The 25,296-nt window shown below is 40.6% G+C and overlaps 1 protein-coding gene across 2 annotated transcripts in view; it reads right to left on the bottom strand.

Moving 5' to 3' along the window:
• Positions 1 to 5,513: 5,513 nt before the first annotated feature.
• The window catches only part of Trim9 (E3 ubiquitin-protein ligase Trim9), a 39,451-nt gene continuing 19,668 nt past the window's right edge, over positions 5,514 to 25,296 (bottom strand). Inside the window, exons 4-10 of one of the 2 annotated variants that reach the window (XM_066738170.1) lie at positions 15,064 to 15,159; positions 13,500 to 13,893; positions 12,653 to 12,685; positions 9,369 to 9,541; positions 8,612 to 8,750; positions 7,886 to 8,116; positions 5,514 to 7,627 (exon numbers count right to left, since the gene is read on the bottom strand). In XM_066738170.1, the coding sequence (XP_066594267.1) occupies positions 7,299 to 7,627; positions 7,886 to 8,116; positions 8,612 to 8,750; positions 9,369 to 9,541; positions 12,653 to 12,685; positions 13,500 to 13,893; positions 15,064 to 15,159 (1,395 nt within the window). In that variant the 3' untranslated portion in view covers positions 5,514 to 7,298. The remainder of the gene's footprint in view (positions 7,628 to 7,885; positions 8,117 to 8,611; positions 8,751 to 9,368; positions 9,542 to 12,652; positions 12,686 to 13,499; positions 13,894 to 15,063; positions 15,160 to 25,296) is intronic. The other variant, XM_066738171.1, reaches the window with a different exon arrangement.

Raw genomic sequence — 25,296 nt, 5'->3', positions numbered from 1 at the left:
GTTTTTGGCGAAAAAATTTGGCCTTTCATGCGTAAAGAGCAACGAGACGAAACTTGGCGCTTTTCGTATTGCTGAAACTGACGAGATTTGCGCGTATCGATGGTGTTTAACGATAGAGAAGAAAATCATCAATGCCCGACGCCCTGAAAATCTGAAATTCATATCTGCCGTTGGGAAACTTCAACGGACGAAGCTCGTTTGTTTGCTGCACTGGAAAAGTTTGCAGCGATAAAAAATTTGCTATAGCGGAATACGCATTATAAACTTTTCTCCCTTTTCAATAGTTTACAAAGCGAACGGCTAAAAATATTTTTAAAAGCGCTATAAATAAAGCAAAAACATGAAAAGCCATTTTGCGTACTTCTAATAGAAAGCATCTCTCTGTACAAATTATTTGGCGAATTTGAAGAAACGAGATTTGCATCGGTTAAACCCATTGATTATATCGTGGAAGGAGCGAATCGAGAAATGGAAGAAAATTAAATAATTAAATTTTCGTCTCGAGGAAAAGAAACAGCTTGCGAGATTCTTTGAAATCCCGTCCGATGACCTCGACGCGCGTTGATGCAAATAAGGAGCGCGTAAAGCTGACTTTATGATTAAAAACTGAGCAGCCTCAGCGATCGGATGTGAGGGATGGAGTTTGCTTTGTAGTTTGCGCAGAACGCGCGGCAGTTATGAATTTTAGATTTTTCTGGGGGCCCCGAGTACCCACCCCTCTCACCCCCCCCCCCCTCCCTCGTTGCGTATTCACACTCAGCCCGTTTTTATTTATTTCCACTTTATTTGTCTTCCACGCGAGCGTTCAAAAGCCGAGTCGACCAAATTTGCCAGCCATTCTTTCCTTCTCTCCCAAGTAGAAAAGGAAGCTGCTCGTTTTTTCGTTAAAATTCGTGTATCTATTATCGAAAATCCCTGTTGAAAAATTATTAGGTTTTAACGAGAGGCGAGTCGACCAAATTTGCTGTACTTCTTCCCTCGTTTTTCAAATAGAAGAAGAAGTTGCTCGTTTCTTCGTACAACATTAATGCATCGATTACTCAAAATCACTATTAAAAATGATCAGTTTTTAACAATGGGCGAGTCGAGCAAATTTCCCTACCACACTTTCCTTTGTTTTCCAAATATAAGAGAAGAAACTATTCGTTTGTTCGTAAAACTATAAAATATCGATTATTAAAAAAAACGCCGTAAAAAAATCAAGTTTTAAAGAGTTTCCAAGTGCACTGAAATTTGACACGTGTGAGTAGGTAAAGTTATAAGTTTTATCGTTATACCGGAAGAAGGCGAGAAACGAGCGTGATGTGTCGGTTTGTCGGGTTGGATAATTGCGGTGTTAGATATTGGGAAAGTGCGCGAGGGTGTCGAGGATGATTTAGCGGGTCATCGAGAGAGGAATATGGATCCGCATGGTTGAAAAGCGTTTGAGGAGGCCAACTAGGATGGCGGGTTGGCTGCTGGTGCTGGTGCTGCTGCAGCTGGGATGAGTACGGAAATTCATTTCCGCGGTCGGAAAATTGCCATCGCCGTGTCCCATTGTGTGGCGCATCGACCAATCGCCGTAGTCGGATCGCATCCCGCGGGAGCTAATAGTCGCGATAATTGCCTCCGCGTAATTATTTCCTCCTTTTTCGACTTTCCCACCTCTCGCCGCATTCGAGACTCGTCAATTTCGAGCCTCGCCGGCTCAGCCCCGTCCAGACGACGTCGAGACCAGTTTTCGCCCCACCCCACACTCCCCCAAATCCTCCATAACTTTCGAATACTTAATTATTTTCTTATTGAGAAAAAACTTTCCTACAAAAACTTTTTCTTCCCTCCTCGCACTATATTCATCCATCCACGGAGAAAGAATAGTGTAGAGATAATGTGCGAAAGCCACAAGGCTGCAAAATGGAAAACGATTCTTTTCATTCGAAACGTGCCTAAGTTGAAACTCGACAAAACTTTTTCATGAATACTCTATATATATATATGTAGGTACACTGTTAATGGAGAGTAATTGGATTTTTTCAAAAGCAAAAGCAGCTCCGAGACGCGCGGTTATCTGCTGCACAGAAAATTATGTCGAATTCTTAGCGTCCAATAAGATTAAATCCACGTTGCTGGCAACGAGAGGCAACGGGGGAAAATTGGCTGGCTCGTTTCGCGGAGCTCGAGTGTCTGCAAAATTATTACTCGGTTTGCGTAGAAGAGTGGGGATTTTTGTAAGAACGTGAAAGGGCCTGAGGGGGAAAAAATCAAAGGTATTATATTATGCGCGAAAAACGAAGGTGTTTGAGAAAAAACTTGAGGCTGGGCGGAAGAATCAGGACTTGGTGGAGGGGGGTGGGGGGGGGGGGGGGGGGGAGAAGCGTAGGAAGGATAAAAAATGTTCCGAGCAATCCCGCCGACCCCTCAAATTATCCTCGCATTGTGTGTCCCGGTCTTAAGAACGGAAAAGAGCTGCGGAATTTTAACGAGTTTTCTGCAACTTGATATAACGCCCAGATCCGCGAGATCTCCTACTGCTGCAACGTCGTCACCTCGACATCCCTTCTGCTCTCGTACCACCCCCACCCCTTTTTCCCCCTCCCCTATCTAAGATTTGTTTTCTTACTCTTCCCCACCCCCTTCTGCAAGAATTCGCCATATTGCGAAGAAAAGTACAAATAATAATAAATCAACGCCCCGACGAGGGAACTTTCTTCGTTACGATTAACATAAATATCATAAGCTTATGCACGTTCTCGAAGAAAAAAAAAGAAGATTTCAAGTTTAACAAATTTTACGATTGATCGATCGCGATCGTTGATTCGTTTCCTGAAAAATTCCTTAACGATGTGTACCGAGAGTGCTATCTCTGTAGTTATAATATACATATATAATACGTCAGGGAGGTGATAATAACGTCTTCAAATCGAATTAAGCACTCGAGTTCTGACAATGCTGTGGGATATATAACTCTGGAATTAGAATTTCTCTGAAATACATCATCACCCTCGAGCAGCGAACAGCTTCAGGGGTGAGAATAAATTTTTGTTGCAGCAAAAAAGGAGAGAAAGGAAGTAATAAGGGGTTGAAAGAAGAGAATTAACCGGCTAGATAAACAGTTAGGAAAGAAAATGGTGAAAAAGTAACGTGGAGGAGCTCGAGAGGGTCCGGAAGAGGTCTAAGAGGAGAGGGGGAGTGGCGGACCTCGTAAATTCTTCCAATCACCGACAAATGTTGCTAATTCCGCAAGGATTCGGTGAGCACAGGGTGTTTCCAAGGGGTGTAGCTAAGGGTCTGGGGTACCGGAATTCTGGCAGACACCGCATGTCTCTGATAATTTTTATCTACCATAAACCTCCTTTTAAAAACTTCATTATAGTTGTTTGATAAAATATTATTAAGAGATTTAAAGGGAAACTTTCCTTAGAGATTTGCATTTTACTGATAACTTTTACACTCTATTTTATATACTATATAGTATAACGTCAAATCTCAGATAATATTCAATGACTTGCAGCTGTTGGGAAAAAATGGCAAATACGATTTCTCACTCTCACTTTGGTGGACGTTGATTTGATTCTCGTCAGAGCTCTGCGCAAAATTGCGTTTCCGGTTCGCTTCGTGGCATTGATAGATAGAATAACGTTAATATGCGTTTGATCCGGCCGACTATGAACTTTTATCTCTTTATTCGTGCAACAAAAAGTGGAAGATAGCAATTCCAATGGCTAAATCCTAACGGAACTTATTATTAATCGATTGAACGAAACACAAAAATTCGAATATACTTTTTTATTGATTTTCCCATTTGACAATTTCTTTCCAGCATCTATTCTATAACTTCTCGATATTCATCTAAAAAAATAGCCGGGAATAATCAGATGTCTGACAAAAACGGTATTTTTAATGGAAAAAATAAAATTTATTGAATCTCATTAGATGACTTATCGACAAGGTAACATCGATTTGAGTAAAAGAAAAATTTTTGTACTATTAAAATTGTTCTATGAGAGAAAATTATTTGGAAATATTTTGGAATAATTACGAGAACGTGATTTTTCGAGCTACGTTAGCGAAAAGTTGAAAAATAAGGAAGCTTGCTGCGTACGTGTTGGTGAAGCAAGTAACATTAAAATACTCGAGACGAATTCGTTCTTAGAGGTTGGGAAGAGCGTAAGTTTCAGTGCTGCGTTAGCAGAACGTTAACAAAATAAGGGGAATTGGCGTACGTGGGCCCATGGCACGAAATGGCTCCCACAGGAGGCCGTTAGTTGTTCCTCTTTGAAAATGGGAACTCCCACGATTACGATTTCTCTGATTGGTACGGCCCTGTCAGATTACACGCCGCGGGCAAGTCTCCCATTACGGACCCTTCAATGGTCAACTGAAACTTATTGCCGTCGTTTCAGAATGCAGAACTCGATATCTCCACTGGAATGATTCATCGACTCGCATCTAAAGGGTATGCCACGCGATTAATGTGTAATTGTTCGCGATGAATTTCTATATTAGGCTTGAATGAGGCAAAGCACATATATATATATATATATATATATATATAACGATGATATAATATGTGCGAAATGAAAAAGTTAGAAGTGGTAATACCATGAGAGACACGTGGAAGTGTTGAATTAAAAAATATATAAAAAGGCTTGAAAGGAATCAATTCCTGCTTCCGCTTCTTCCTTTTAAATGTAAAAAATTCAGGTGCCGTGACACAGGTGCAGTGGAGGCTTCGAAGCTGGAGAGAAAGTAGGCAGGCAGGCAAGGGAAGCTGGATTTTTTTACGCACGAATCACCCCTTTTTCTTCCTTCTCTCTACGTATCCAGAACGATTTTTCAAAGCGGCTCACGTTTCCTCGATGCGATATGCTTCTTAAACGACACATCTCCTCCACCCACGCTTCCATCTTCACCTCCCCCCTGCGCTCCAAAATTCCCTTTTCCTTCGCAAAGAAGATCGCGATCAAACGGAACAAATGATTTATACAAATTCCACATTTTCCTTCTGCAAAATTCATCGTGCGGTTGAATTATTATTGTTTGTGCAATTGCGCGACGAAATTATTAAATCTTAGGTAAACGGTTTTACCATGCAATCAATAACTGCTTCGCTCAGAACTCCATGCAAAAAGAGTGATATATGGATCCACTCATATCACTTTTATTGTAGCAATTACAACGTTTTAATTAACTGCTGAAATAATGAGTTCATTCATTTTAAATCTGGTACATTAAACCATTCTAGGGAACTGGTTATTAAAAACGTGTTAATTTAAAAGGGGAAATTAAAAATTCATGCTAATTGACTAAATTCAGCTAACCAAGCCCTTTTGTTTGATATTGTTTCTTCGCATACAAGGCTTGGATATTATTACCTTTCATTAATTTACTTGTTTTGAGTAAATTAAGCAACCTACCAAAATGACTATTTCCTATAAAATATTTATATAACGAGGTCTTACCGTTGTTTCTCGAGTGGATTACAAGTATTTGAAGAAATAAGAACGATAAACGACTGTATTTTTATTCTTTTTATTGATCGAATACACAATCGTAAATGATATAATTGGCAATTTGATCGGTACAATCGAGTATATGTTATATACAAGTATGTACATTAGCAGTTCAGAGCTGAAACCTCTACGATACACAAGAGCATTATAAATTCTAATTCGAATGACGAAAATAGAGAATATTCGAGGAAATATCCGATTCCCAGGTAGATGGAACAATTATCGGACGAAATGAAAGCGAAACATTGAGGAAGCTGAAATTTTAGACTAGAAAATGTGTTTTGTTTCTTTTACATATTAATTCGTACCATTTCCCTTTTAATCTTAATGGAACTTATATTTAAATATTACACTTATGTATATCGATATGATAAAAGCCCTCGGATTTTTTGTTCGCGGCTCACCGAGGGAAAGTACAGTCTTTGTTATTCTGTAGTCACTATGGACGTTTCATGAATATTACATGATTTTTTTCGTGACTTGTTCGTAACGGTCACGTAACTTTATTGCAAAAATGCACTTTATACCGAGATAAAAATTGTTAAGAAGCAATATTTTGTCGCTCAGAATATAACTTGACAAAACTTTACCAGTACCTTGATTAAAAATTGATTTGGAAATATCTCTTATTGGATAAGAGTCCAATTTATTATTTGGTTAATTAAAGAAACCAACATTTTTCTCTAAAACGAAAAGCTTCAAAATAGTTTAGATAAATTAAATAAATGTAAATAATACGTTTATATGGTGCCTCGCAATTATTTTTATACAACACTGATTATCATCATAGTTTCATTTTAGAGAAAAAATATCGGATTGCCAAGCGACCTCTTCCTCCACTACGTGATATTTCTTTTTTCAATATCGAAAAGCTTTCAGGAAAAACCAGCGCTTTAGCAGTATCAGAACTTTCCTTGGATGCATCCGTTGGGCAGTGATTTTCACGAGTGGATGAGTCTCAGGAAGACTCGTTATGGTACGATTCTTCCTAAGCGCAATTTTACATTTCTCCCATTTTATAGGAAGCAGAGATGTAAAAAGAAATCGTAAAAATATCTCGCCTGATTATTAGGCAAATTGATTAATACAAATAGATTCAATCGCTCGACATTTATAAAGTCATTAGTTCACTGTTTATTCATTTATAGTCTATAACTTTACTTTATTAATTTTATCTACTTTATAGTCATTAGCTTCACCATTAAAACACTCGCATCACTTTCAGTAAAACCGTCGTATTTTAATATAACCGCAATCTTCAATGTAAATTCCATCACACTCGTTAACAGTCTCGTAAGAAGAATTTGTAATTGGACACTCTTTTACACAATTAATAGTTGTAGACTTTTATGCTTTAAGCTATAGATAATAAATGGAATCTCCTCTAAATACACTTTAGCCACTTGTTTGCATTGCAGTGGTACTCGGATCGATGGCCGAAAAAAAGCCAAGAATGGTCATTGTCGTTGAACGTTGAAAGAGAGATGCAAGGAAAAAGCATTGGACAGATTTCGACTCCCTGTTTATAGGCTGAGAATAGCTGTGTGAAAATCTCGAGGATTCTTGGATAAGGAAAATGCTGGCTTTTCGGTAATCCTTCCGAGCTTGAACAAGCTTACACCAAGGTCTCCCAGCAATATTGCTCGTACAAGCGAAGAATTCTTAATTGGTCTCACTGAGAGTTTCCTCGACAATTTTTTCCAGGATCTGGAGCTGACCATCGAAATCTCTGGGCCTCTCGAAGCACGGGGTCCCAGGGGAGGCGATATCTTGCATAAGGCCCTTTTTCAGGACATTGAGGTACCCCTAGCTTTGAATAATATCGCTCATATATTCTTCGTGAATCTCTGGCAGGTGGCGAGGAACGTCCAGACCAGTGTGAAGGGTTACACTGACTCCTCTATTGAGACTCACTGCAGGGTAAAAGACTCCATAGAGGTCCCTGAAAGCCACGCCGCTTTGGGGCTGGCCGTTCACGAAGAATCGCATGGTGTGCGTGTTTTCAAGGTCGAGCAGGACCCCCACGGTCGATCCTTGCTGCACCCCTCCTTCCGTGCGTTGAGCGTGACCCCCTCCGTGCATGAACCACGAACGTTGTCGATCTATGTACATGCTCCAGCCTTTGTCGTCCTTACCTGAAGCACAAATTACGCTACTGTATATATGTATGCCTTGCGTAATACGCATGTTAGTTGTCAAAGGTTGCAGCAGTGCGCGCGCGTGTGTGTGTGTGTGTGTGTGTGTGTGTGTAGGAAGAATCAAACGAGCAATAAACTTAATCGCAAACGACTCGACAATTATATTATTAATAAATTAATCGAGTCAACTGGTGCAATATAAAAATAAGAAAAATATTGTACAAAGTTTTGGTACAAAATTTGGCGAAGACTCACCTAGCATTTGGTCACGAGTTACATCAAGCCTTGCGATGCCGAAAGCCGGATCGGTGTCGCTGTGATATCGATCTATGGTGAGCTCCCAGTAGTGAATACCCCGTGAAAAGCCGACACTGGACAGGACGACTCTGTGTTCGTATCCCTCGCAGGATGCGCTCATTGCATCCTCTGATATCGAAATCTCCTGTGGTATTCCTGGTGCTCCCGTTGCCCAAGAGAACCATGCAACTACGCATCACCAAATACGCATCGGTCATACACAAACACAGACATATATATCCTTCGTCGACTATATTTACTCCCCCCTCCCGTTTATTTTTTTTTCCAAATTTAGATTGAAAATACTTTTCAACTGCAGCTATTTTACTATATATATATATCGAAAAAGAGTTTTAATGGAAAGAAGCGACAGAAAATAGTTACAGAGCTGCAGTGGTATAGGTGAAATTTGTCTTTTTATTTTACAGGCGTTATTCGGTAGCTTCAATCCGTGCTTCATTGTTCCAACGAACAAGACTCGATAGATCTGTCGATCAGCGAACGAATGTTTCAACGGAAGAGACTGTTTATTTTTTATTTTCAAGCTCGTTTCGTCCTTCGGCTGGTCGAACAGACGACTCCTTCCGGACGAGCTGGTGCTCTCTCAATGGAAATTTATCTCTTATTTAGAGACTCTTCTGTCAGGTGGGAGGGAAATAATGAGAGGAGAGAATTGCTACTTGCCTTCTGCCGTTTGTAGACCGATCAATTCGGAATATTCGCCTTCGCCTGCGCTATTAAAAGCCCTCACTCTTGCATTGTAGAGGGAATTGAAATGCAGGCCATCTACCGTACAAATGGTCTCTCGACCACAATAAACTTCCTGCGAGAAAAAAGCAAGAGAATAAAAAGGATCAATGATCAAAGGAATATTCTCATAACTCTCCTATACTATATATATGCCAGAAAAGCCTTTTCCTCGTTATTTACATTTGACTCTCGTAGGACAAAAATATATAGCGCGCGGCTGAATGTATATCGGTAGGAGAGGAACATCGGGTTAATGAAATAATTTATGATAAAGTTTTTCCAACTGGATCTCGAAATATCAAGTCCGTCGGGAGACTCGTTAACGAACGGCGTCATATCTCGCATATAAATCGTCCCGAGTCCTTAGGATCCTGCGACTATACTATATATATACACTCTTGGAATACTGGACGCTTTTAATATTTAAATCAAGCTCGTTTCTCGCTACGCCACCTTCCCTGTTTCCTCCACTTCTTCCACCTTCTTCTTAATTTCTCAATGAAGTTTTACATAGAATCACGTCACTATTTAAAACCAAGTTACTCGCGAAGTGGGAATTTCTTGGAAATTATAATCAAGGGGCGAGAAATTTAAATTGAATTTGGTCCAATTGATAAATTGACGGTTTGATTGGATGTAAATAAATTCGTGTGGGGGTGTATGGGTCGACGAATAAAGAAGTTAAAGTTACCCTGAACTCTCCGCCACATCCATCATCGAGTTCGAGTAGGTATCCCTCGATGCTTGGTCCCCTTTGGCCGGAACATCCGGTCACGCCGTGTCCAGGAGGCGGCTGCCAGGCGACGGTGACGCTGTTGTTCTCGGCGCTGCATTCCACCGGTATGAGCAGTGGCGCCGCAGGGGCTGAAAATTTCCATTTACGACAGGCGTTAAGACTCGCTGCACCCCTAACGGTCTATTTAAGCCAACCTTACCCACCCGGAAACGTTAAAGCCCTCGATTTACCCTTTCCCCCTCCTATACAAGATCTGCGCTCTGGACTCCTAATAATACACCACCTCCCCCCCCCCCCCTCTCTCTCTCTCTCTCTCTCTCTCTCTCGAAAAATCATCCTGTAAATACCTTTTCATTTGCCTTTCAAAGAGAGAGAGAGAGAGAGAGAGAGAGAGAAACAAGAAAACTTGACAACTATCCAATCTAACCAAACAAAAATACAATTACATAAAAACCACTCTGGCCGCGAGCAATCATTTCATTATGTGTATATATAGAGAGGAAGCAAATTTGTTGGAATAATAAAAGTGAGGTAAACTCTGCGAAAAAAGGGGCCAATTAGCATACGAATGCTCGGCGAGTTTAACGTTCGCGTCTTTCGATTAAAAAAAAATGAGAGACGGGGTGTTTCGCCATTGCCTTTGCCGTTTTAAAATATGCTGGTAAATTGGCGAGTAACGAGGAAAATAAACACGAGCTATAGGATTGGTACAGGGGGGAGGGAGGGGGTGGAAAGAATGAGGGAAAACATCAACAGGAGGGATAGGAAAGGGATGGGGGGTTGAAAGGGAGAAATGCGTCGGCGGTCAACAACAATCGAGTCGCCAAAGGGAATATGCATTCGTTTCACGAAGGGCCATTTCTCCACACGTATACGCGTCTCCCATACAGCTCCGCGTGCGTGCACTACACATGCTCCATACATGTACACGCATGTATGTACAAACACGTATTCTCTGGTCTCTGGACTATCGATTCTCTGAAAATCTCTCCTATCCTGTCACGTCCTTTGGTCTTTTTCTCCTCTATAGGAAAATCCAAGGCAAAAAACTTACAGGACCTTGCGTCCACCGCTCACAAATGAATTTCTCGCGTCAACTTTTACAACTCTATACTATTTTTGTCTATTTTTATTGTACTCGTACAACCGATTCGAGTGGACCACTGCAGGACAGAGTTTTAGCGGTACTAAAAGGGTTTTTCCTTCCTTTTTTTTTCTAAATGGTGTACTCGATTTTCGATGGAGTCTTTGCGATTGTAAATTCTTTACGCTGACAGCTGGCTTACCATAACATGGGCATTACTACTGAGCCCGGATTCCCACCCCGTTTTACGATCCACCAATCGGTATAGCGTGCCGAGTCTCGCGTGTCTAACTCTATTGTTACTACTCCCCCCCCCCCCCCATTCTCTCTAGAATAATTCTACGCTGTATAAAAACAGATAAAATTAAAGTTTATACAAGTTTAGCAGGAGTACCAAAGTTCCGAATCCTTCTCTCGCGCTTCTGTCTCTCGCGAATTTCATCCAAAATGCTAACATTTGCTATTTTTATTATTCTTACCGCTGCTTTTTATTGCCTCGTTGCACTTGTGCCATAAATTTCCTTAACGATTCTGCAGGAAATCATTACCGTGATAAATCTCGTTTCCATTATCCTTTTGAATATATCGACGATCACGATACAGGCGCGAGTGTCTCCTGGGAGGCCGGTGATTCGTGATTGAAACACCGCGAACAAGGGTAGATAAAATTTTATGGTCCTTTTTTGCAGCAAATCGCCACGGTCAGAAAGTTTATGCGAGTAGCGAGATGATTTATCGATATCGATAAGCGATATGGAGCTAAAATACCGAAGGATCATAAAGCAAAACAGAATCTTCTAATAAAGTTCAGCCAATGCTTTTTTCTTACTCTCTTCATTTTTCAAAGCCACTTTCCTAGAATCGTCTTTCAGATTAAACGTTTCGTCTACTGCTGCTTTTATGAGTTTTCGCATAATTTTCAAGTGTTCCTCGAATCAAACATATTTGTACCTTAATTTCCTGGATTGAAAGATGAGAAACCGTTGGGAGCACGTTTCGCTGCTTTTACGATCACTCGCCTATGGTATTAGGAGCTTCCTTGTAAAAGGGAGGTAAAACCAGGCGTCGGGAAGTTTTGTTTCATAAACGCGCGGCTAACGTCACGTACTTTTTGCCATTTGACTTTCGGCTTATTGGATCGAAGCTCCCCGGGCAAAACCCCTTCGAAATATTTCCACCCTTATTTCCATTGGCCGAAAGTCAAATTTGACTGTTCCGCTTTTTTCACGATGAGTCTTTTTTTTTTATCATTTTCCACAATTCAGCTCGTTTTTTCAGGGCAATTTGTCAGTTTCGATATACTACTCCATATATAGTCAGGTTTGTTGTACTTTTATATCGAGGGGAAAAACAAACAAGATTTTTTGCAGAAATTTCTCATCAAGAATAGGTAGAGGGTATGTCACTTGACTGCTCCAGAGCGTCGACGTAAAACTTCATTTATCTTCGCAAACATAAGGGATATCAATTTTTTATAAGACCTTTCCGAAAGTGCCTTCCCTTTAAATCCAAAAAGGTTTTATGCGAAAAATTGATATATCCTTTATAGTAACGAAGATTAATTAATTTTTACGTCCGTCCTATGGGGCAAATAAAGTGGCACACACACACGCTCGTCGCAAATTGGTTTATAAGAGATGATCCATGTCGAACGTGTCGTTATCCGTTACATGAAATGTTGCAGCGAAATTCGTTTGCATCGATGTTAAAAATGGTGTAGCAAAAAAGAAAAAATAGAATTTAATAATTTATACATTTTGCAGCCGAGCTCATTCGTGGAGCGTGACTGTTTCTCAGGCAAATTTGTCTCGTATCCAGATCGTTATAGCAACTCGAGCAAAGGCAGTACCTAATTAATTCGCTTTTGAAACGCTTTAGCCCGAGAGGGGGTTCCGCTTAAAAGAAGCTGCCCGAAGCCAAGTAAAATCATTAGGCAAGCCCCTCCTAGCCATCACCAAGCGGAATTAAGTCTAGACATTTCGCAATGACACTCTTATTCATTTATCATTTTTTTTTGCCATTCGTATACCCCATTCGCGTTTCCTTTTAAAATTATATCAAAAATTTAGATTTTTTTACGCAAACCACTCTATATACATAATTCATCTCGCTGTTTCTTTCTTTCCCCAAACTCTTTCGTTGTACTTTACTTTACCTGCAGTGGGATAGCGCTCCTCTCCTTCGGATGCTGCGTGCAACATTAAAATTCAAAGTAATCGAAAAGTTGGTGAATTTTATTTACAGCTTATTTGATGACCAGCTCGATAAAACGCATTCCACGCATTTCCAGTGAATTTTCACATTAAACCATAATCATAGGGTACTGTATTACATATGCAATTTCCACATTTTCCTCCCTCTAGTGTAAATATCTGTTGTTGTTTTAAGGCCGCGTAAACAGTTGGCATAAAATTTAGAAGGAAATTTAACGAAGCAGCGAAATCAATAATGAGTATGGGTATTTGTTTGATTCGATGCTTTTGAAAGTCGAGTTAACTGGAATGAATTTGAAACTGATGGTTTATAACTGGCATAATTAGCCGAATAATTTGGCAAACTGACAACACATAAATTTGTAATTTAGCTGATAGTACATAATTGTTCACTCTCGTAGATACATATAGTAATACAAGTGGAGTAGCGATAATTCGGATATGTCGTACAGTACATAACACGATAGACCGGTAATCGTATTCAGAGATTTTGCATATCAAATAGGGCTGTACTCCTACAAATGGTGTCAGTAATTTAATGACAGATTTTCCGACGTTACGCATCATGGAGCAAGCAAATCAAATTATCCCTAATCATTTTTGTTCGCATCTATCCCGTTTAATGCGAAAATTCAGTGAAGTATGACCTTGGCGCGTGGTGCGAGTTAAAGTGGAATAATAATCTTGCGAATGGAGTGAAATATTTCAAGGATGCGATTGGTAGAAATTAGAAGGATTCAGCCGAGGTATAGGAAGGGTGATTGGAGATAAGAGAGCAATAATTCTCACGTTTGAGTTGGACGAAAGTGAGTTGGTCGATGGCGCGTTTGAGTGGCTTATCATCCAAGGTCAAGTCGAGGAGGGGTAAACGCGCAATTTCCTGGACCCCCTCGGAGCCTCCCCAGGATCCCGCCGCAGTGGCAGCTCTGACAGATAACATTCCACCGATTTGCAGGAAAGCTGCGCTGTCCGTTTCCTTCAGGGCTTCGATGCAGAAGGTAAGAAGAGCCGTGGTCGCCTGCAGGTGTGTCGCACACCTGCCAACTTGGTCCCTCAAAGAGCGAACTCTGGCCTCCCTCGTCTGCCTGGCAGCCTCTATTAATCGAGATTTTCTTGCCTGCAGCATACTTATCAAATTTGCCACCCTCTCCTCCACCTCCTCCTCCAATGCTATGCACTCTTCCTGCAAACAGAGTTCAACGCGAATTAATCAAATTCACCATGAAGAGGAGCTCCGGCTCTCCATGCTAAATAATACTGCACTTGAAATTAAACACCAAACATTAATCCAGTTGGCTCGGAGGAAATTTCGACGACCCCCCGTAGCTGCGTCTCTCTCCCCTATATATATAAATTTCTCTCGCCAAAGATTATCGATAGAAAATGGGAAAACTTATTCGAGACTCGTTTATATAGGTTTGAAGCGCTCGATAGGCGAGTTCGTTAATCTCGATAACATACAGCGAAACATCTGATAATCCTCTTTGATCAATAATTTGCCATCCAACGTGACGGTGTGTCGCGCAAAGCAGCTTAATAAAATGCAATCCTTTCGCGATAACATTTATTATGTGTTCCCCACACAATCCATTCCTCGCTTAATCAAAGTGTACTGTAGTGCGTTACGCGTATGGCGAGTACACGAGCTTTTAACGAGTGTCCCATTCATTTACGTACAGTCACGTACATTTCCTCACGGTGAAATTTAACTTTTATTAATTAAGAATAAACTAATTGCAGTTTATTGTAGAGAGAACAATGGCAGCACTCTGCTTAATAGAAAATGGCCTTATTTCATATTCGGCTATGTATTATATAGCAGGGAGAGCTTTTGGACTGATCAAAGAATCGCTCTGACGTTATTAAAACTCGAGTTGCAATTACAGAAGGGGGTCGATCGATGCTCTTGCTCGATAAGAACTCCAGTCAGGATTTTATTACTGGTTTGGACAAAAAAAAAACAAAGAATCTTTCTTGTAGTATAACATATACGTACACGAGTACATGCATTTGTTAATTTTTTGAAAATAAAAGAGTTTATAATTGCAAAGAGTCTTTAGGGTGGAGAATCGTGTTTCGTTAATAAGTCGAATTAGGTTTTATCGTTGGGTGGAGAAGATGGTTAAAAAAAATATCTACGGTGGCAGCAGCGAAAGTTCTTTGTAATTTCAAATGGTACTTTCATGTTGGTGGACGCGGAGTGTGGGTGGGTGGGGGGGGGGGGTGGATTCCCCTTTGCCTTCCGGCACTGATATAATTAACGCCCTGTCCCTTCGTAATTTTACAGGGCGCGCAGCAGAGACGTCCATCAACCTCGGGAAAAAATAGTACGAAAAGGAGCGTATATACTCACGTGCACTTTATCCGTCATTCCTTTGAGCCTCTGGATGAATTCCGTTGTGGAACGGGCGCGCTCCGTTAGCTGTTGAAGATTTTGCGAAAGCTCCGTCTGCAAGACAAACCAAGAAAACTCGATGCAATACTTTCGCAAGTGCTACGACGCTTTACTACTAATATATATATATATATATATATATATATATAAACATATCGTTTGGCAAATATTTAAATCCCACCAGAAATTCGTAGCTTTGCAAAATGAAAAGATTTTTCATTTTTGTGTCAATAACAGTGGCAGAACGCTATTCCCATTTACAATGTCGCCTCTCGCTGGCACAGAGGCGTGTAAGTTAAATTGAAGTGGATTTAATTAACATACGCGTAATTGTTTTGTACGATAATACACATAATGGAATAGGGTAGAGATGGCAGAACAGGAAATTCATTTCGTACAATCGGGGTACATATATTCACGTCGAGGTAAGGCCGTTTGGCGTTGTTATCATAGAGTTGCAGCCCACGCGATTCAACCCTCTGGGCTTGTGGGGGTAAGGGAGTAGATGTATATATATATATATATATATATATATATATATATTCTGTGGGGGTAACATAGGCGTCTGTTGAAGGAGGGGGATATACTCCTACTTTCAGAGAAAGAGTTCGAGATGCTTTGTACGTTGGTATGTATATATAGCAATCTATAGAAGCTATGTAGAAGGGCTTTGAAAAACCCTAGTGCATTCTGGCTGCATCAAGCTTACACCTGGATGAGCACCCCCGTGCAATATCTCGTAAACAGCAAACAAATCGACGTGTTTGAAAGAGAAGATTCCCTCGTCTCTCGCGAAATCGAGTGGCTTCTTGTCGATGGCACCTGCCAGCTTTTCCAAAGATTCGAGAAGAACGCATCCTATAAACATTACAAGCCGATACCTATATATGTATATATGCATATACCAATACGACGAATAAACATCCAATCGAAATCGTCGATTATCATCCTCACGGAATATCCTGCAGATTTTCGCAACGCAAATTCTGAATATCGATATTTAAGCGAGCTTCGCTCGAAATTGAAAATATATCGAATTCTCGCCAAGTAGATAATGGATTACATTTCGTTTAATGAGAATTTATCATAGAACCCACCACGGAAAGGGCAGATCCACACGGAGCGAAGGTATTCGAGCAGGTGGTACTTTAACGAAGGAATCCAATTAACGTTTTTAAAGGGAATTTGCAGCTTGAAAATTATTGTCCAAGGTGTTTCGATGCGCAGAGAAATTTTGTGAAATTTATGTAGCTTCGAGGGTGAAATTAAAGCGTTGTGCTTTGCGTGATTTCAACTTCGAGTTTTTAATACGGTTTCGTATATAAGGGTGGAAGTTGGTTGATGATGGAGAGCAGGGATGATTTATCATTTGTGGATATAATTTTTCTCTTACTTCACTAGTCTATTTTGCGATCCGGCTCGACGTACTCGTTCGTCGGTGTGCCATGAGACGAGGGGTGGAGGGTGGAGTCGGTGAAGACAGAGCAGAGTCAGTTCGGTTCAGCCAGTGGCTTCTTTCGGTTCACAAAAGCATCCTACGACGCGTCAACTCTGCTCCGTAATGAACTTCTCTCGGACCCTTTCGAACATTTCGCCTCTTTCCCCTTTACTCGCACAACTATTTACAACTAATGTTCCTGTGTGAGGAACTATAGTCAAGACAACACTGAGAGATTCCAAGACCTTGCTCTCTCACTCTCTCCCTCTCTCTCTCTCTCTCTCTCTCTCTCTCTCTATTCGTCTGGTATACACGTTATTTCGAGTCAACTGGATTTAGCTTCTCTCAGTATTGGAAAAAAAAGAAAATTAACGACTTCACACCTCCCCCCCCCCCCCTCCCTCGAATCGATATCATCCACACACGCAACGATGCAAAATTTAATCTGAAAAATTCTTCGATCAACGCTGGAATAATTATTTTCTGGACGACATTACTCGTTGATCGAAATTTTAAGGGTCAGGCAGAGTGTATTTTAGCAGAATTATGCAGGATCATTAGTGTGGTGGCTATAATTCTAATAATAGTGAATGGACCGATATACAGCAATATATTCTGGTATCCCAGTAAGTGTCTACTGAAAACCGAGCAATGCACACCTGGGGAAAATGTTTTCTGAACGGTTCCCGCTTTCCACCATAACGCACGGCAAATAAATTGCCCGAAGCGTTTCTCTCCCGTTACCTTACCTGTATTGTTCGTATTTTCATCCTTTTTCTCCCCTCCTTTTTCACAATTTCACATACCGCGTCGTTTCGTATTTTTTACTTCGCTTCATTCCGCTGTTTATACATGAAATGTCATGCGGAAGTTGTTTTTCTCTACAAGTAAATTTGACCCACCCTTTCAAGCTGCTCACCCTCCAGAGACCAGAATTCGTTTATCATGTACGAGCTTTTACTTACCTCTTGGCTATTTTACGCCGATTAAACGACCAGTTATAATTTCCATAATCGCAAACGACAAAAAATATAATCGAACCGAGTCGAACGACGCGAACCATAAGTGTGTTTTTCGTCAAGAAAGCAGGAATCGCAGTTCGATGAACTATCGTCGATTTCACGGGTGATCCATTTTTATCGGAGCAGACTGAGCTGTTTTTAGCCCAGGCTGAAATTCGCTGGTTCCTCTAATAGGTATAAAAGCGAATTAAATTTACTATTATAGTAACACGCGAGGTGAATAAATGAATCGCACCTGTACTCTTTCGCATTTTAAATAAACTATTCTAAATTTTCCGAGGGATTTCTATAATTAAGGAGTCTTCGCACTGGCAAACGCGCTTCGATTGTTACAAAACTCGAATATCAACTTTAAGCGAAGAATAATGGAATCTCGTTGCGTGATGGAGCAAGTCGGGTGAATCCAGATCTATATATAAAACTGTGTTACGTACACATGTATATGTATGTATGGTGAAGTTAGGTATAGAAGATACGCTTTTGCCGTTTTTTCTTTCGGGCTCTCCTTTGAAGTTGGCCAAGTGAGAAAATTTTGTAGCCTTATAACGAGACCCTCGCAAAGACGTTTTAGGATACGTTGGCGCTGGAAAACGAAAAGGGAGAGGTGTGGGAAAAGCGAGAAAACTCGGGAAAACAGTGGACGCATGCTAAACGTTGCAAAAGGAGAAGTGGGTGTACATAGGAAAAGTAGGTGTCCTCGTAGGAATAGGTAATCCGGCTTATACCCACGTCTATCTCGTTTTCACTGAAAGCCGGAAAACAAAAACGTTTCATGATTCTCGCTTATACCGAGTGGAGAACCCTTTTCAACATTTTCCAGCACGCTTTTCAGCTTCTCCACGCGCCAACGTGTATACTAATATTTGTCGCCCATCCACCTCATTACTCTTCTTGCAGAAAATTTAGTAAAGCAACATAAATCTGTTACGAGAGAAACAATGGAAAATGAGAAAAAACTGTACCGCGATAAAACATGCTTCTCTCGCGTTGACATTTTTTTTTACGGAAAATTCGGCGCCGAATTTCAAAAGACTCGCTGCTTTGAAGTACACTATTTCTATTCTGAGATAACGAAGAACTCGTTGCAGGGATCAACGTTTGCTTATTTCCGTAACAGGGGACTCGAGAATTTGCAGGATAAAAGCGACATTGGAGTGAGCGGTAGAGTCAAGAGATGGAGTTTTCCTTGTAATAGAAATGTTCCTTTATTTTTATCTATGCCTTCTTTAAAAATAAGCTCCCCTCGTTCCCCTCGTATAATATATCCAGCACGCTTTCCTCGCGTCGAGTATGAAATAAAAAATTAAACGATTTAAGCTGGAAAAGTTGAGAGTATCGGTATTACGCGTGTCGTAATACAAAGTCCGGTAAAGCTTTCACACTGTTGGAAAACAATTTGGTAAATGAGTACAGCTAAAGGACACCTGGACCTCTCTCGACAGGATTACGCATTAATAATAATCGGGATTGAGGGGATGAGGAGAAGGATAGTGGCTGGCACCTCGCAATGTCGTTAACAAGTTTACGAGTTTGGTTAGTGTTTTCAACCGCTTTTGCGGTTCTCTGACAATAATTGTACGTCCTTGTATTTGGGTTTTCCGCAAAAAGCACCAGTGGCTTTCAAGAGTGGGAATTAATCCTTCAGGATAGTTATATTGCTTTTCCCCCTTAAATCAATAGAACCTTTTTTATTGGCATGTCAAAAAAAATGTTTGTTAATTACAAAATATCGTAACGCGTAATGTTCAAGCGTTATTCCATTTCTTTGCAAATGTTTTGGAGCATAGAAAAATATTAGATATATCAACCAAAAGTAGAGTATATATATAACCACGGATGAATTCTTTGATACATTCTACGCATTATTGGATCCACCAGGTGGAATCCCAACGGTGATTACATTATTTCTTCCGTATCAGCAATAATTCACCAAACGCGGTCAGACTCGACTAGATATCAGCGCGATAAATTTTACGAGTTTGTTCGCCAACGAGATAAAAATAATCTGTAAAGTGTATAGAGCATGCGTGTGTATATATATATATATATATATATGTATAGGTGAATGTTGTCGCCTTACCAATGGGGTCGAACGGAAAATTGTTGGCATTCGATAATAAAACGCTTCGCACCAATAACCGTCGCCCTACACCACGAACATCTCGCTATATCTTCTTACGAAAACTCAACTTTATTCTTCCACTACCCTATCCGCAGCACGTATACCTGCGCAAACTTTCCAAACGTTATATATCCGCTTCTATACCGATATTAACTTTGAACCTTCATCTTTTGTAATAAACTACCCTCTCTATCTCTTTGTTTAAAAATAATTATTACTTCGTTTCTGGATCAAACGAAAATTTCCAGAATTTTCCCTGTTTTCTGTTTCACATTTAATGTTTTTTATTCGCGACATGTCGTTGAATTTGTCGAGAGAGAAGAGAAGTGCGAAAGGTAAAAAAGGACGTGTTTTGGGAATGAAGCATCTCGTATAATTATGATGAAAAATTGTTAACATTTCACCTCCTAGTCAATCGCCAAATTTGCAGAGTTTTTGCTATTTTTGTTTTACTTTTATTTTTAATTCGCGATACATCATCCTAGAGAGAGAGAGAGAGAGAGAGAGAGTGCAGGGTGAAAGGTGAAAATAGATGCGCTTTGGGAGTGAAAGCATCTCGTAATTAGGATTAAAAAAACAATCGATAGTTCGTCTCTCGACCAAACGACAAATCTGCAGGATTTTCGCTGTTTTTTGTTTTATTGTTATTTTTAATTGACGATATATCACACATCGCGTTGGTCGACAAGGGAGCGCGGGATAAAAGGTGAAAAGAGATGTGCTTTGGGGGTGAAAGCATCTCGTAATTATGAGGGTGTATCTACATGCTCGAGTTTCGAGTGAGCCAGCGGAAGGGACTTGGCCCTCTTCTCGAAGAGCTCGTTTCACCCTTCAGCCCTTCCAGGCCCGAGCGCCAGGACCAAAACTCGCTCGATTGATCGACCAAAAACTTTTCGATTCGCTTCCGCGTGGCTTTCACTGCATCTCTCACTCCCAATTTCACGTCCATTTAAACTCCACGGATTAAATTATATTCCGGCAAATCCCCATTTAAATAAGCATTTTTTCAAGCCCCAAAGTCCTACAAACTGATAAACAAGCCGGCAGATTTGAAAGACTCGTGAAAAGCTTCTCGACTGATAATCGAGTTATCTTATTAATTGCTACCCAGGCCAATTAGCCCCTTTGCAATTTCAACGTTACGCTTTTAAAAGGGCCGAGCAAGATATCTTTACAATTTACCAAATTATATGTAATTTTACGTTATCTAATTAGTCGGCTAAGGAGAGAACCGAGTTCTTTCGAGGAAAACATTTTCGATGGAGGAAAGAAAAGCCAGGCTATAATGGCGAGTGTTCGTACAAAGATACACTTTCTATTAGGTATAACAGTTTTACGCACGAAACACGAGCACAGCGCGTGTGTACCAACTATATACACTTTCACGTAGAGACATTCGAAGCTTTTAGGAAAAGGGAGTGTGTAGAGGAGGGGTGGGGAGCAGGAAGGTTTGACCCCGTTTCTAGGTGCATCGGGTAACCAACCGGTCACTCCCATCGAACGCTAACGGTATCGTTACCATTTTCATTTCACCCACGATTCACAATCTTGACGATCGTTAAAAAAACACCACTTTATTCCGTCCCACTGATCAAATTTCACCGCACTGCCTGCTTCACCCGATCCCACTGCTTTTATTCCACCTACTATATTATACCTATACTGTTAAAACTGCTGAAAAATCTTATGCCAGACATATCGATTTTGCACCCTGGATAATTAATTTCAAATATTATATAAAAATAATTAATGTGTTATATATTGAAAATTCTTATATTTGATTAGATATATATATATACACACATACACGACTGGACTTAAATGCGAAATCTCGTAGTTGTGACCTGCGACGCAGTACGAAAGTGGAATATTGGTCTAGAAACTGATATAAAGGAAAAAGGATTATAGCGATCAAGCTGGGTTCTTCGGGATATAATTCGCAGGAGCACGCGGAAAATCGCTCGTTTCAGATTCAGCGCGTATAAAGTTGGTCAGCGTGGCTTAATTTTGAAGTTCGTGCGGCATGCGCGCGTAGCTGGACCATTTGGACGATTTTAAGACCGGCAAGAGCAGCTGCGTCCCCAATTCGAGTTACACGCTCGGCCATAATGGTTCTTCGCGCGCGACAATTTTATGAGTTCCGCGCATTGCTAGGCCAACTTCCAATTGCACGAGAGAAATTCGCTGTATCGGCTGGCGGAAAATTCCAAGATTCCTCGGTCACGTGACGCGAGGACGAGTCTCTTTGGCAAATTAACCCAATGAGAAATTTGCAGAGATATAAAATCTACGCGAGAGCGGATGATAAATTACGGGCGACGTTCGAGCGGGCCGCAAGTATTCGGCGTGCAAAACGCTGATTAAATTAAGCGAGCCTTGCTAAGTTAGCAGCCCCCCCCCCCCTCCTCTCCCCCCATTTCAATCCCCGCAGCAGTCGTCTTTAATGCGATACGCGAACTACCGATTAAATTAAAGCCGTGACATCGTTGGGAATTGTGCAGTGCTCGAGTATCGATCATTTCACAACTGTGCACCTCGACTCGATCCATTTTAATTATTGCTCGCCTGACATTTTGCAATACTCATGCCCGACTGTCGCGTCCTTCTCAACTATCAAAATAATGCAAACGATCCTGACGATTTGTCGAGCTTGAGATATATATATATACCGCTCTATTATCGAGTTGAAAAAAGTTCATTCCTATCCAGGTAAATGCAATTAACCGGGAATTTAGGACGTTAAATGGAGTAATTAAATTCAGGAAATTTAATCGCAACTCATCCGTGTGATATTGCAAAATACACTCGATCGTAATAATTGTGTTAATTAAATTATAGATTGATTAAACGAGTAAGTATATATATGTATTTAAATCTCGGCAGAGTGTGGCTTTGAAGCAATCACCCTATCTCGCAGAGGAGAGGTTGATTTTTTTTTCTTCTTTCAACATTATCCCCTCACAGCCCCAATTTGTCACGCACGTGTGCATCTCATCTCAAGATTTTGATCGGCGACCGCCCACTTTAACCTCCGGTTCCCGCAACTTCTTCTAATTATAAGTAGGAAAGCACTTTTATTTCGAGTCGATGCTTGAGTAGTCGATAAATAAACCAGCTTTGCCCCTCCATCTGCTTCATCGATGAAAGCTTTGTTTACTCACGGATCTGTTAATTTATCTCGAAGGTTTTTAAACTGCCTGCTAATGGACTCGTGGACAAAAAAAAACTCTGTGGAAAAAGTAGCTGCTGTCACATTTAACAATCTGCCTTAACTTCGCGTTATACATTCATTTTAAAACGTTAAATTATCCAGAACTAAAATTGCTTTTTTCTTCTCTTTTTCCTTTTCTTTTTCTTTTACATGTACCTTCTTTGCATCTCTGGAAATAAAAAAGGGTGGAAAAATTAACGCGAATTTCCATCACCATTAACGGATAGAAATAGACGCAGTGCCTTTGCGTATGTTAATTTGATTCGGTAAACTTAAGATTTAATCGCTCGATATAAAATGAAAACGATTTTTCTGTGTATTTCGAGAAAAGTAGTAAAATTATTAGTACTATACACATAGCGTATATATTATACATTGCTGTGCAATTTGCAAAGAGGAGGAGAAGGATTTTTCTCTCTAATAATAAAGCGAGCGGTTGGCCTGTTCCAAGAATCATTCCATTTTCACGAGTTCCCATCTTTGGATTTTTTGCTCCCACAGTCCATTTATGCCGCAGTCCTATTATTCGAAGCTTTTTGGCAGCTAAGGAGAGCGAGTTGACATGACCGGTGCCCCGTACTAAATTTAGAAAGGACCGCTCGAAAAGCTCGATCCCCCTGCACGTGTTTTGCCTGCAAACACACTCGATGAAGCTGCCAAGGAACATTGGCTAGTTTAGTTCGTTACACTATATATATATATATATATATATATAGTAATATGTGGTAGAAACGCCAGCGGCAAAATTCTCAGGAGAAAGTGAATCATCCCTCTAATCGCGGTGGTTCATTCATGATTTTTCGTCCCACTGCACTCAATGTTTTCATTACTCGACACGATATTACTAAATTGAAGGCGAAAGCTTCGGAAATGGCCCCAAGTTTCATCCTGTTTCTCCCGCAATTGACTGGAATAACATATATTCTTGTTTACATTAATATCTTAGAGCGAAAGAAGAGTGTTTTCAGGAATTAATTTTTACAGAGGAGCGTGGCAGATGTTTTGAATAATTTAGCTTAATAATGGAGGGAAGGTTGAAAATCCTTTTTAAAATGGACGGTACAGCCTCTTGGGTTAAGACACGGAGGAAAAAAGCCGGAAATGCGGTGGTGAATTTTTTAAACGCAATCGAGGTCACTGCCAACCTGTGGCGTGGTCCTCGAATCCCTTTGTGAAGCCTGCGGTGGTGGCATAGAAAAGCAGCTTTTCCTTCTCACCAATACCTGTACATCCACTCGTATATCGATTTTTCTACCAGGACAACGAGATTTTCTAACTTTTCCCTTTGTCCATTCTACTTATCAACGTTAAAGCCGAACCTGTCAAAACAAGACACATTGCTTTCGTATAACTTTCTAAGCACTTGAAATCATAAAAGTGTCCACGTCCATAAAGCTGCAAAATTTCTCCTCCTTTTATTCTTAAAATTAAAATTTAAACGTTTTCCCTCGCTTTTCGCGTGATTTACGAGGCCGTTCTCCATAAACCTCGTAACAAAAAAGTTATCTAATGTTATAAAAATGTTATAGTACACTTGTTCATAAATAGAAAAATCAATGAGGGAGAGAGAGGGAGCGATAAATGAATGAAAGCTCTCAACGGAGCTCTCTGAAATGGAAAAATCCATAGAGGAACTCGTTAATGAAACAAATCTTATTAAATCAGTGATAGTTTCGAGATGGGCGAGCTAGTTCTAGGAACGGAGATTTATGTGGGGTTGTAAGGGAAAATCGTTAGGGGTGGGGGAAATTCTTGACCTTTGGAGAGGTGATAGCTTGGATCTGTGGGTAAATGTGAAGAGCAACGAGTTTTTACCAAATTATAATCAAACAGAAATCCTTTGATGAGAAATATTGATTAGCGAAGAACGTGGGAGGGATGACGTCACTATATATCTACAGAGTACATTTGAGATATGCAGAGTTTCGCGTAGAATTGGATGAAAGGAGCGAAGAAGAAGAAGAGAAGAAGAAGAAGAAGCCCCTTGACCTGTCGACTGGCGACAGATCCAATCAGTCGCTGGCGCATTGTTGGCCCCGCGGGTATCTGCCGAAAAAATTTCAGCAAAGCATCCTTCTTTCTGACAGAGCCAATCCCGATCCGATCTCTCAAAGAGACACGTGTGGCTTCTTTTCCAGCTTTTACATGAAACTTGTATTACCTTTCCTCACTTGCAAACAAGTACCACAGAAACTTCCTCCTTTCCACTCTCGACAAATTTTGATCAAATCTTTTCATCCACCCTGTTTACTCGAGTTTTACCCCCCCCCCCCCCCCTCCGCCACCGCCACGCGGTTAACTTTGCTCCCTCTATTTCTTCCCTTATCACAATGCCTTCTGATCTACAAACCGTCGAGAGTCGGTAGATCTTGTGGAGAAGCTTAAAAATCTACTCCAT

The sequence above is a fragment of the Prorops nasuta genome, unplaced genomic scaffold, assembly GCF_024137725.1.
Source record: "Prorops nasuta isolate Cenicafe-Biocafe unplaced genomic scaffold, Cenicafe_Pnas_1.2 PNAS00018, whole genome shotgun sequence".
Classification (NCBI taxonomy): Eukaryota; Metazoa; Arthropoda; class Insecta; order Hymenoptera; family Bethylidae; genus Prorops; species Prorops nasuta.
The sequence above is the reverse complement of the archived record's forward strand: the minus strand, read 5'-3'. Positions and strand labels throughout refer to the sequence as shown.